Source organism: Dendrobates tinctorius, unplaced genomic scaffold (genome assembly GCF_039654945.1).
Source record: "Dendrobates tinctorius isolate UK_male_01 unplaced genomic scaffold, ASM3965494v1 ptg000158l, whole genome shotgun sequence".
NCBI lineage: Eukaryota > Metazoa > Chordata > Amphibia > Anura > Dendrobatidae > Dendrobates > Dendrobates tinctorius.
Genome location: NW_027361825.1, coordinates 22,601,313 through 22,615,175, shown reverse-complemented (window position 1 = coordinate 22,615,175; position 13,863 = coordinate 22,601,313). Strand labels below are relative to the sequence as shown.

Below are 13,863 nucleotides of genomic sequence, written 5' to 3'. Positions count from 1 at the left end.
CTGGATAGTACCACACCTCATTGTTGTACCTTTTTCTTTACCAGATGGCAATATCATTGAGCCAAAAATGTCTGCCAGCTTTGTGCCAGACCATAAGGCCCCAATGGTTCTTTTCCTGGACCGTGTCTATGGAATTGACAATCAAGACTTCCTTCTTCAAGTTCTAGAAGTTGGTTTCTTACCTGATATGAGAGCAACGGCGGCTCTAGACACTGTAAGTAGTTCAAAAGGCTGAAAACTTGTACAAAAAGTCATACATCCAACAAATAAATCCACGCATGGATTGTTTTAATGTGTTTGTAAAGAGGTTAGAAAAACATGGCTAATATTCTCTCTTCCTTTAATCCCAGGCCGCATTCAGCACCACAGAAATGGCCTTGGCCTTAAATCGATACCTGTGTTTGGCGATTCTACCTCTAATCACTAAATGTGCGCCTCTGTTTGCTGGCACTGAGCATCGGGCTATAATGGTGGACTCCATGTTGCACACAATTTACCGATTGTCCCGTGGACGTTCTCTAACTAAAGCTCAAAGAGATGTTATCGAGGAATGTCTGATGGCATTGTGCAGGTACAAGATGAGCGGTGCTTTAATGGGTCATTCTCATCATATTAAATTAGTAAAATTGCCAAGTACTTGTAAAAATGAGTAACTTTGCAATTTACTTATTATTAAAAGTCCTCTTTGATCTACCCCTTGTTACCTAGATTACTGGCCATCTCTGCAGTCCAGCAGCTGGGGCTATATAGGCGCAGCACTTACAAGCTTTTCCCAATAAACTTTGTAAGTGCTGCTCTGAAGCTAATCAGATCTTTGGAGAGCATTCTTAGCATCCGACTAGTCCAGCTTCAGTCTCCATACCCTCCTCTGAAGCTGCAGAACAAAAGTTGCACAGTTCAGGCCAGCGGCACAATGATGCCACTGTTCTGAACTATTCAGAAGTGCTCCACCATTAGTAAATGGGAAGCCAGGAGGAAGAGGAGCTATGCACTCCTGTTCAAGATAGCCATCTCTCCTGACCTCTTCATTTTTATGACTGCTCGGCAAAGTGTTCCCGGGTTCTCTATGGGGAGAGTGAAGAAAAGCCTCAAGCTGTTAATTGGTGAACGAGCATTTGTTCTTATTGGTCAATGTAAAAACATTTGTTCGCTGGGTGGTGGAATCATTTATGCCGGCATTAAAATAATTTGTTATTGACAGCACATTTCCTGTTGTAAACAGTATGTGCTGCAGAATACATAATGCTGTAGAGGGAAAGAACAATCGGATCGGCAATTCATAGTTGGATAAAAGAGCGCCAATCAACTTGTACACAGTCGATCAGCGCTCGTTTATCGGGCTACAATCAGCTCATCTTAGTGCCCATTGGATGGTTAGCCGAACCCAACCCAATCTTCAGGCTCAGATGACTTTTACCTATCTTTACTTTTTACCATATTGACTCGACCGTGTCTGCCTTTCCGAAAGATAATGCCCTCACTTATTTCTTCCATGAAGTTAGTCAACGGAAAATCACCTGAATATCCAGTATTCGTCTACGGAAACATGACGACTGTCTACAACACATCATGGGGCATCAGTGCCAATTTATTTGTTCCCTTGTGGGGTCGAGATTCATATTATTCTGTTGTTGCCTCCCATGTTGGATTTATATCATGGCCTCCACTACTTTTTGTTAGGAAATATAGATTTTTGCTCTCTCGGTCCTTGCCTCGTTTTAACCAATTGCCCGGAATTATAAGCCTTAATTTTTCTGTTTTAGATATCTCCGCCCATCCATGTTGCAGCATCTGTTGAGAAGGCTTGTCTTTGATGTTCCAATTCTCAACGAGTATGCCAAAATGCCGTTGAAGGTGAGCTCATGCTTTTTAGGTACATTTCTAGTCTACAAATGGCCTTGTAAAAGGTTTCTCCACATTGGACGATACCAAGTTGTTAGAAGGATACCTTAAAATAAAAGAGCAGGTCAGAAAGTGCTGAGACTCAAAGTCATCAGCGAGACATGCTCTTTGTAACTGCTCTTGTTTTACTCTCTAACCAAGAGATGTAGATCCTGAATTGGAGACCCCCCTCCATTAATTTAGAATATCCTAATAGATTGCGGATGTACAGAGCCGGTTCAGGAGCTAAGCCCACTCCATAGAGGGCAAGTGCCGGCTATGTTACACAGGTGGCACCTGTCTCTAGCAGCAGCGATCTTACCTGGCTCCGATTGCTGCTGGTTAACTGCCTAAAAGCAGCTGTCAGTCACTGACAGAGGCAGTTAAGTGGTGCAGCAATGGTGGGAATTGGTTCAGGAGCAACGCAACGTGATTGAAAGCCCCCATTGCTGCTATCTTAGTAGCCTATAGGTGGGATTCAATGGAGGTCATGATTTTTACTACATACAGCAATACTTAAGTATAATAGTACAAGCAACGGGAAAAAACAAAAACACGTTTGAATCTTTTCCCATTTTTCCAATCCAAAAATAAAGAAATGTAAAACATAAATAAACTATTTCGTTTTGTCGCATCCATAAAAGTCTGATCATTGAAAATATGAAATGAATATGGAATGGAATTTTCCATATGGAAAAAGGTATAAAGAAAAAAAAAATGAAATTCCAGAATTGTCATTTGTTTTAGTTTTTTTTTGTAACTTTACTTCTCCCCCCAAAAAATGGAATAAAAAGTGATCAAAATGTCCAATAAAATGGTATCAATAAAAATGTCAGCTCTCCAATAAAAAAACAAAACCAAAATAAACCCTCCCATAGACGGAAAGATTAAAAAAAACATCTCAAAATGATGACACAAACCAGTTTATTTTTTATTAATAAAGTTATGTTTTGGTTTTTTTCTGGAATCACTAAAATGAAAACTCAGAAAAGTTTGCTATTGTTCCAACTGTCCGCAGAAGCAGAATTTTGGTCCCAGGTCATGTTATCTAAACACACAATACTGTAAAACAATCCCCCCCTAAAAAATAATAATAATAGAATAGCACTTTACTTTGCATTTCATTGCATTTCCTTTATTTCTGTTTTTTTAGAACATTATATGATTAAAAAACTTGTTTAATTCAAATGTTTGTGCTACAAAAAAACAACAAAAAAAGTCCTCATGCGGCTATGGAAATGCAAAAAAAAAAAAGTTAAGGCGCAAAAATGGGAATTCTTTTCATGAATTAAGTCATAGTTGTCCTAGATAGAAAGTTTCCCTATTGGTTTCAGCTCCTCACTAACCACTATGAACGCTGCTGGAAATACTACTGTCTCCCAACGGGATGGGCCAACTATGGCGTGTCGTCTGAGGAGGAGCTTCATCTGACAAGAAAACTTTTCTGGGGCATATTTGAGTCTCTTGCTCATAAGGTAACTCATTTTTAATTTTTCTTAATATACCAAATTTGAAATTGCTTTTCCAATTTTCTTTTTTTGTAAATTTTTGGAACTTTTTCTTTGCAGAAATTTGATGCTGATCTATATAAGATCACCATGCCGTGTCTGTGTGCTATTGCCGGTGCCATACCACCGGACTATGTGGATGCCAGCTACTCCTCAAAGACAGAGAAGAAGGCTTCTGTGGATGCTGAAGGAAACTTTGACCCCAGACCCGTGGAGACCCTAAAGTAAGTGTTCTTCTATGTATGGAAAATTGTACTCCTGTGGCACCATTTCCATAGAAATCCATAGAAGCTAAAAATTGCCCAGATATGTACAAGCTAATACAGTATATTAGGAAGGAGTAAATAAAGGTTGTCCACCTTTCTGGGATTTTTTAATTTCATTTTATTACTTAAATGCGTGTATTTGGGGCTAAAAATAATTTTTGAAATTGTGTTTCATTAAAAAAATGTTGCCCCATTTTGCCTTTACAAGCTTTGTTTCCACGCTCATTTAACATTGTTTTTGTTCATAAATCAATCATTGAGCTTACTAAAGTATACTCAGTTAACTCATTCTGTAACCAGCAATAGATAGTGCAACACAGAGGCTAAATTTTTAATGAAACACGATTTAAAAAAAAAATCTTTAGCCCTAATACATGCATTTAAGTAACTATAAAAAAAATTATCCCCAAAGATAAACAATCTCCTTAGAAGTTTCTGATTAATAGAGGAGTGTACTGGTTCTTTAAGGTCAATAGTCTCTCTCTATTAGATCGGTAGGGGTCCAATTTTTTTGCTGTTTTAATGGGCCATGACACAGCTCATTATTTTTAGGGATGCCTGGGTTTGGTATGACAGATACTGAGGGATTATATTGATGACAAGTCATCAAAATCAGATAAGTGGTGGTCCCACCACCGATCAGTTGTTAGCAATTCCCATGGCAGCCAGAAGTAAACTGGGTAAGAGACCAGAATCCTATAGTTCCGCACACTGCGTAGTGGCAATTCTTGGTACTGCAGCTCAGTTCCTATTGTAGTAAGTGTGATTGGAGGTGCAATACCTGAGCATGGCCACTATGCTGTGAAGCGCTGTGGTATTCTGGCTTTGTGCACTGTGAATTTACAGCTGCCATGGGACCTAATATTAGTAGGATTGTTGACTCTCATCATCTACCGATCTGATATTAATGACCAATCCTAAAGGCAGTTTGTGAATATCAAAGTTTTTCACAACCCCTTTAAGAAAAGAGGAATGAGCTGCAATACCAGGCACACCCATTAATAAAAGTACAGAGTTATGTTGCCCCAGCAGTGTAAACGATAAAGGGAAGATGGCAGTGCCTGACCCCAGTGCACCTTTCATACAGCCAATTTAATATATGTGACATATCCTACGGAATGAAAAACCCCTTTAAAGTGGACTTGTAACCAGGTGAAAAGTGGCCAGTTTTACTCTTATTTTATTCCCACCACTCTCTTGAGTATTGTTTTCTTTATTTTTTTTTAAATCCGACATACGGTTCCTGAGTTATGGGCCTTTATAGTTAGTAGTACTATTTAGTCTTTACTAAGGGGGCGTGGCTCACAGGATTCTTTGGAGGCGTGTCCTTAGGCTGCTATGCATAATTAACCTGTGAGCCACACCCCTTTGTGTAGACTATAAAACATAGCACTAAATTAAAAGGCCCTTTTCTCTGGAACCATATGGAGGATTTTAAAAAGGAAAAAAAAGAAATAATCAGAGGAGCAGTGGGAATAAAATAAGAGTAAAAACTACAAACTTTTGACTAGGTGTCTAGTCCACTTTAAGTATCTATACAAGAGATCTTACTTATACTAATTAAATTCTGTTTCTAGTCTGGAATGTAATAGTCCACTCCACATGTCATTGAATTCTTAAGAAAAATGTCCACTGATGCATATCAATACATGAGATGATCTATTCATAGGACAAACTGTAAATATGGACACTCCACATAATATAGATCCTACAAGCGAAAACACTGGAGCAAAAAAGTCCAATTAGGTAAGTATGAAAAAATATATCACACATTTTATTAGTCACATAAAACATACATTACACAAGCTCATAAAACAAAGCGTATTCCAAAGCTCGTGTGAGGACACACAAAACACTGAAGTAACAACATGGGCAAAGCTCATAACCCTCAATCAAAAAATTGCACAAAAGTTTTTAATTGTATATAACACTACCCAAAAGGGTTAAAAAGAAAGTGGCACGTGTATCTAAAGTGCAATCTATGATGCCCTGACATCCACGCCTGTTTAAAAGGTAAATGTCAAACAATAGTTATATATAGAATCATAGAATCGCAGAGTTGGAAGGGACCTCCTGGGCCATCTGGTCCAACCCCCTGCTCAAAGCAGGATTCGCTAAATCATCCCAGTCAGATGTCTGTCCAGCCTCTGTTTGAAGACTTCCATTGAAGGAGAACTCACCACTTCTCGTGGCAGCTTGTTCCATTCATTGATCGCTCTAACTGTCAAAAAGTTTTTTCTAATATCTAATCTGTGTCTCCTCCCATTCAGTTTCATCCCATTGCTTCTAGTCTTTCCTTGTGCAAATGAGAATAAAGTTGATCCTTCTACAATGTGACAGCCCTTTAGATATTTGTAGACAGCTATTAAGTCTCCTCTCAGTCTTCTCTTTTGCAAACTAAACATTCCCAAATCCTGCAACCTTTCCTCATAAGACAGGGTTTGCAGACCGGTCACCATTCTGGTCGCTCTTTTCTGAACTTGCTCCAGTCTGTTGATGTCTTTTTTAAAATGTGGTGCCCAAAACTGGACACAATATTCCAGATGAGGTCTGACCAAAGAGGTGTAGAGGGAAATAATGACTTCACGTGATCTAGACTGTATGCTTCTGTTAATACATCCTAGAATTGCATTTGCCTTTTTTGCCGCTGCATCACACTGTTGACTCATATTCAGTCTGTGATCTATTAGTATACCCAAGTCTTTTTCACATGTGCTGTTGCTTAGCCCTATTCCTCCCATTCTGTATATGCTTTTTTCATTTTTATTGCCCAGATGTAGTACTTTGCATTTTTCCCTGTTAAAAACCATTCTGTTAGTTGCTGCCCACTGCTCCAGTTTATTTATATCTTTTTGAATCCTCTCTCTCTCTTCTCTAGTATTAGCTATCCCTCCTAGCTTTGTGTCATCTGCAAATTTAATCAGTTTACCCTCAATTCCTTCATCTAAATCGTTGATAAAGATGTTGAACAATACAGGGCCCAGGACAGAGCCCTGTGGTACCCCACTTGAGACATTCTTCCAGCTGGATGTGCAGCCATTTACGACCACTCTTTGGGTCCGATCACTAAGCCAGTTATGAATCCACCTAACAGTTGCCTTGTCCATTCCATACTTAGTCATTTTTTCAATAAGGATTGTATGAGATACTTTGTCAAATGCTTTGCTGAAGTCAAGATATACTATATCTACAGCATTTCCTTGATCCACCCAATCAGTGATTCCGTCATAGAAGGAAATTAAGTTAGTCTGACATGACTTATTAGTTACAAACCCATGCTGACTCTGTTTAATCACTTCATTCTTATCCAGGTACTGACATACATGTTGTTTAATAATTTGCTCAAAGATCTTTCTTGGTATAGAAGTCAGACTCACCGGCCTATAGTTGCCTGGGTCCACCTTCTTCCCCTTTTTGAAGATAGGAACAACATTTGCTCTTCTCCAGTCTTCTGGGACTTCTCCTGTTCTTCAAGAATTTTCAAAGATTATGGAGAGGGTTTCAAAAATTTCTTCTGCTATCTCCTTCAGTACTCTGGGGTGTAATTCATCTGGACGTGGAGACTTGAATTCATTTAGGTTAGCTAAGTGTTTCCTCACTATATTTCTGTTTATAGATATCCTGGATTCTTCTATTCCCTTAATAGGACAGCGAAGAACAGTTGATGTTACATTTCCTTTCTGAGAGAAAACAGATACAAAATAGGAATTTAAAAGTTCGGCCTTCTCAACATCCTGTCTTACCATTTCATCATTTTCATCCTGTAAAAATCCTATAGCATCTTTGACTTTTCTTTTACTTTTGACATATCCCCAAAATCCTTTATTATTGCTTTTGACATCTCTTGCAAGCCTCAATTCATTGTCAGCTTTAGCTAATCTGATTTGTGCCCTGCAGGTTCTGCAGACAGCATTATATTCTTCTTTAGATATGCCTCCCTCTTTCCATTTTATAAACATTTTTTTCTTCCTTTTTAGCATGTGCTTAAGTTCTGTGTTCATCCATCCTGGCTTCCTTAAATGCTTCCTATTCTTCCCTCTTTTCGGAATTGTTAACAATTGTGCTTTGAGAATTTCATTTTTCAAGATTTCCCATCCTTCCTGGACATTTTTGTCTTTAAGGATATCCAGCCATTGGATCCCTCCAATTCTCTTTTTGAATCCCTTAAAATCTGCCTTTCTGAAATCTAACCTTGACGTCTGAGTCTTCACAGGTCTTCCTCCTCTAGTTATCCAAAATTCTAAAATAGCATGGTCGCTACCTCCTAGGGTCCCAGCCACTTTTACCTCCTAAACCATTTCCTCCCTGTTTATAAGGATTAGATCCAAGGTAGCAGTTCCCCTTGTTTTCTCCCCTACCTTTTGGAAGATAAAGTTGTCAGCAAGAGAGGATAAGAATTTCCTTGACCTGTTAGTTTTGCCTGAGAGAGATTCCCAACAAATGTCTGGATAGTTGAAATCTCCCATGACAACTATGTCATATTTTTTTGAGAACTTGGCCATTTGATGCATAATGAGTTCATCCATATCTTCAGCTTGCACAGGCGGCCTGTAGTAAATGCCTACAATGGTGTCCTTTCCATTGTTCTGTCCTTGTATTCTTACCCAAACAGTTTCCACAGAACTCCCAGTCTCTGAAGCTTCAATCTCTGTGCAGATATACGCGTTTCTAACATACAATGTGACACCCCCTCCTTGTTTATCAAGTCTGTTTCTTGCAAATAAGTTGTATCCTTCTAGACTTGTATTCCAATCATGTATTGTCCCACCAAGTTTCAGTGATTCCAATGACATCATATTTCTTTTCCTGTGTTAGTAGTTCCAATTCTCCTTGTTTGTTGCCCATGCTTTGTGCATTAGGCAACAATCTTTTATGTAGGAAGGAATCTGAGAAAGTAATGGTTTAAGGAGCCAGTCCAAATATTGTGATAACGGCTCTGTCATTGAATTAATGCCGATATTATGGGGCGACCCGGGGGATGCGTAATAGACTTATGAATCTTTGGAATGCTGTACCAATGAGCAATCTCTGGGAAAACGGGCATCAAATTTTCAGCTCTCTTTTTTGATAAAACGCCATTTTCAACATTTTTTCTCAAAAAAGTTCTCAATTTGTTTTTAAATCTTTCTGTCGGATTGCAATCCAAAGGGACATAGGTCGATCTATCTTCCAACTGGGACCCACCAAGTTTCAGTGATTCCAATTACATCATATTTCTTTTCTTGTGTTAGTAGTTCCAATTCTCCTTGTTTGTTGCCCATGCTTTGTGCATTAGTATAGAAACATTTTAGTTTGTGATAGGTTTCTCTTTCTCCAATATTTTTATTATTTAGATTCTTTTGTCTTTGTTCTTCCTTTCCACTTCTAATAGCAGAGTACTCAATAGCATTTGTCAGGTGTTTGGCTTTTTCTGGTCTTTTGCTTCCCTTCCCATGTTGTTCTAGTTTAAAGCTCTCCTTACAAGTGTAGCAAGGTGACTTCCAAATACATGTTTTCCAGTCTTCGTAAGGTGCCCCCCATCTCTAGCAAGTAGTCCATCATAAAGGTAATTCACTCCGTGATCCATAAATCCAAATCGTTGCTGACGGCACCATCGACGTAGCCAGTTGTTCACCTGCAGAATCTTATTCCACCTCCTTGTTCCATGGCCATCCACTGGGATATATACCAAACATGGGAGGTATTGAATAGGGGGGTTCAAGTCTACCCATTGGTATCTGTCAGTGGATGTGCCCAACAGCAGTCCCGACGCGCGTTTCGCGTGGGCTTCCTCGGGGGGCTGTGCCTGTGTGTGCTAAAGGAGCGTCTTTTATATTGGAGCCACAGCTGATAGACATTCATCAGCGCCATTGCGGCGCATGCGTACCGCACCACAGACCCTTCTCATGGATCCCTCCCCGCCGCTCACGTAACCTGGAAGGAGGAGGGAAATCCCTTGTGACGTCATTATCCCTCCACATCACTCATTGCAGCCAGGGGAGAAATACACAGGGAAATCTGCTGCACTAGGCATGCGCACACGCCGAAAAACGCCATGTTGGATATGGGCACAAGTGAGGGAAAGGTCCTAAGATACATACTAATATATAAGAAAGTGTTGGATCTCAAGTGTATGCGCAGACAGGAAAGAATCCTTTTACTGCTTAGTACTATGTGGAGAAAATGTGATAATAGATATAGATATCATTTATAATAGAGTGCAAAACCCCGGAAAATATAAACCAAGGAACCTATCGCACTTTAAGAAAGACACTATTCAAGAGCGCCAAATTCACAGTGATATAAACGGGGAACTACCCCCTAATAAAGTGATAGTGCCAATGTATAAAAAAAAGTGAAAAATAAATAATAATGCCTACTCAAACATAAAGTGACATAAAGCATATACAATACAAAATAGTGAAGAAAAATACAAACAAAAAATATAAAATAAAAAATAATAATAAATAATAATAATAAAAAATAAAAATAAAAAATATAAAATTATACAAAAAATCAGATAGTATCATGTATAGGAACAGTCCCAACAGAATAGAATTTGATTGTAGAATGGATTATTTTCTGGAAAATATTCCAGATTATTAATCTTCAATCTCTTCTTCCTTGTGTCTGCTTTATTACTCCAATTCAAAAGACACTCACGACATCAGACAAGATGGAAGAGCATATAATGAGCTGAATAAATAAAATACAAAAAACACACAGGATTAAAATCTAAGACCAGAGAAAAAGACAAAACCTATAGAAAAGGCGCAAAACTCATCTGCTCGTTTAAACCAGATGGACTCATTGTTCCCAAAACCATTATCCATCGACATTCCAATTGTGCCAAAGTGCATTTTGCATCTTCACCCCTGATGCCACATCTTACTCGATCAATACCAAAGATCTGTAGATCTTTTGGATTACATTTATGGTGCATCCTAAAATGACGTAGGATAGTTTATAATACATCAATATCCTCCACATCCTTAGCTGCCTGGATGTCTCTCACATGTTCTCGGGTACGTACCCTAAGTTCACGTGAGTTCAACCCCACATAAAACAAATTGCACGTACATCTTGCCAGGTACACCACAAATGTAGTACTGCATGAAATATATTCCGGAGAAAACAAAAAACAAAAAACACAAATATCCTAAACTAAAAAGTAAAAAATATTTATTTATTATTTTTTATTTTATTTTTTACATTTTAGTTTAGGATATTTGTGTTTTTTGTTTTCTCTGGTTAATGGTCATGTGTTAATATGCACTTACATTGTGCATTCACATTAATTTACTTTTTCAGTTCAGACTCCAGTCTTTTCTGAAATATATTCCGTGATCTTAAATTTTTTTGGCCATCAGCAGAGGTGAAAGATACAGCACGCACATGGTTGCGGCACGCCATACAATCACCACAAGGGTAAAAACCCCATTTACGCTTACCAGATCCAAATGGGTCTGGTATTTTGGGCACATAATGACTTTGAACCAAAATGTCCCTCAGATTTTTACCCCTTCTAGCCGTCATAAGAGGCAAATCCGAGAGACATTTGGATAGAGTAGGTTCCGTCTTTAAAATAGACCAATGTCTGTTTAGTATTTGTCTCATAGTGCCCCATTGGTGATTGTATGTTGATATAAACTGAATTTTGGAGTCCTCAATCTTAATTGGTTTTGCACTCTTATTATAAATTATATAGTTTCTATATCTATTATCACATTTTCTCCACATAGTACTAAGCAGTATAAGGATTCTTTCCAGTCTGCGCATACACTTGAGATCCAACACTTTCTTACATATTAATATGTACCTTAGGACCTTTCCCTCACTTGTGCCCATATCCAACATGGCGTTTTTCAGCGTGTGCGCATGCCTAGTGCAGCAGATTTCCCTGTGTATTTCTAGCCTGGCTGCAATGAGTGATGCAGAGGGATAGTGACGTCACGAGGGATTTCCCTCCTCCTTTCTGGTCACGTGAGCGGTAGGGAGGGATCCATGAGAGGGGTCTGTGGTGCGGTACGCATGCACCACAATGGCGCTGATGAATGTCTATCAGCTGTGGCTCCAATATAAAAGATGCTCCTTTAGCACACACAGGCACAGCCCCCTGAGGAAGCCCACACGAAACACGCGTCGGGGCTGCTGTTGGGCATATCCACTGGCAGCTACCAATGGGTAAGACTTGAACCCCCCTATTCAATACCTCTCATGTTTGGTATATACAGTTGTGGCCAAAAGTATTGACACCCCTGCAATTTTGTCAGATAATACTCAGTTTCTTCCTGAAAATGATTGCAAACACAAATTCTTTGGTATTATTATCTTCATTTAATTTGTCTTAAATGAAAAAGCACAAAAAGAATTGTCCTAAAGCCAAATTGGATATAATTCCACACCAAACATAAAAAAGAGGGTGGACAAAAGTATTGGCACTGTTCGAAAAATCATGTGATGCTTCTCTAATTTGTGTAATTAACAGCACCTGTAACTTACCTGTGGCACCTAACAGGTGTTGGCAATAACTAAATCACACTTGCAGCCAGTTGACATGGATTAAAGTTGACTCAACCTCTGTCCTGTGTCCTTGTGTGTGCCACATTGAGCATGGAGAAAAGAAAGAAGACCAAAGAACTGTCTGAGGACTTGAGAAACCAACTTGTGAGGAAGCATGAGCAATCTCAAGGCTACAAGTCCATCTCCAAAAACCTGAATGTTCCTGTTTCTACCGCGCGCAGCGTCATCAAGAAGTTTAAAGCCCATGGTACTGTGGCTAACCTCCCTAGATGTGGACGGAAAAGAAAAATTGACAAGAGATTTCAGCGCAAGATTGTACGGATGTTGGATAAAGAACCCCGACTAACATCCAAACGAGTTCAAGCTGCCCTGCAGTCCGAGGGTACCACAGTGTCAACCCGTACTATCCGTCGGCGTCTGAATGAAAAGGGACTGTGTGGTAGGAGACCCAGGAAGACCCCACTTCTTACCCCGAGACATAAAAAAGCCAGGCTGGAGTTTGCCAAAACTTACCTGAAAAAGCCTAAAACGTTTTGGAAGAATGTTCTCTGGTCAGATGAGACAAAAGTAGAGCTTTTTGGGCAAAGGCATCAACATAGAGTTTACAGGAGAAAAAAAGAGGCATTCAAAGAAAAAAAACACGGTCCCTACAGTCAAACATGGCGGAGGTTCCCTGATGTTTTGGGGTTGCTTTGCTGCCTCTGGCACTGGACTGCTTGACTGTGTGCATGGCATTATGAAGTCTGAAGACTACCATCAAATTTTGCAGCATAATGTAGGGCCCAGTGTGAGAAAGCTGGGTCTCCCTCAGAGGTCATGGGTCTTCCAGCAGGACAATGACCCAAAACATACTTCAAAAAGCACTAGAAAATGGTTTGAGAGAAAGCACTGGAGACTTCTAAGGTGGCCAGCAATGAGTCCAGACCTGAATCCCATAGAACACCTGTGGAGAGATCTAAAAATGGCAGTTTGGAGAAGACACCCTTCTAATATCAGGGACCTGGAGCAGTTTGCCAAAGAAGAATGGTCTAAAATTCCAGCAGAGCATTGTAAGTAACTCATTGATGGTTACCGGAAGCGGTTGGTCGCAGTTATTTTGGCTAAAGATTGTGCAGCCAAGTATTAGGCTGAGGGTGCCAATACTTTTGTCTGGCCCATTTTTTGAGTTTTGTGTGAAATGATCAATGTTTTGCTTTTTGCTTCATTCTTTTTTGTGTTTTTTCATTTAAGACAAATTAAATGAAGATAATAATACCAAAGAATTTGTGTTTGCAATCATTTTCAGGAAGAAACTGAGTATTATCTGACAAAATTGCAGGGGTGTCAATACTTTTGACTTAGATTGCACTTTAGACGCATGTGCCACTTTCTTTTTAACCCTTTTTGGGTAGTGTTATATACAAGTAAAAACTTTTGTGCAATTTTTTGATTGAGGGTTATGAGCTTTGCCCATGCTGTTACTTCAGTGTTTTGTGTGTCCTCACACATGAGCTTTGGAATACGCTTTGTTTTATGAGCTTGTATAATGTATGTTTTATGTGACTAATACAATTTGTGATATATTTTTTCATGCTTGCCTAGTTGGACTTTTTTGCTCCAGCGTTTTCGCTTGTAGAATCTATGTCATTGAATTCTGTACTGTCATTTGACTCTACATTGGAGTTTTAGAGCTGTGAATTAGAAAATCAAAAACATACAGTTGGTGA

General features: G+C 39.2%; 1 protein-coding gene across 1 annotated transcript in view; it reads left to right on the top strand.

The window, feature by feature from the left end:
* The window catches only part of RYR1 (ryanodine receptor 1), a 212,965-nt gene that overhangs the window by 124,006 nt on the left and 75,096 nt on the right, over positions 1 to 13,863 (top strand). Inside the window, exons 47-51 of the mRNA XM_073549100.1 lie at positions 45 to 214; positions 351 to 571; positions 1,764 to 1,854; positions 3,216 to 3,356; positions 3,450 to 3,613. Of these exons, the coding sequence (XP_073405201.1) occupies positions 45 to 214; positions 351 to 571; positions 1,764 to 1,854; positions 3,216 to 3,356; positions 3,450 to 3,613 (787 nt within the window). The remainder of the gene's footprint in view (positions 1 to 44; positions 215 to 350; positions 572 to 1,763; positions 1,855 to 3,215; positions 3,357 to 3,449; positions 3,614 to 13,863) is intronic.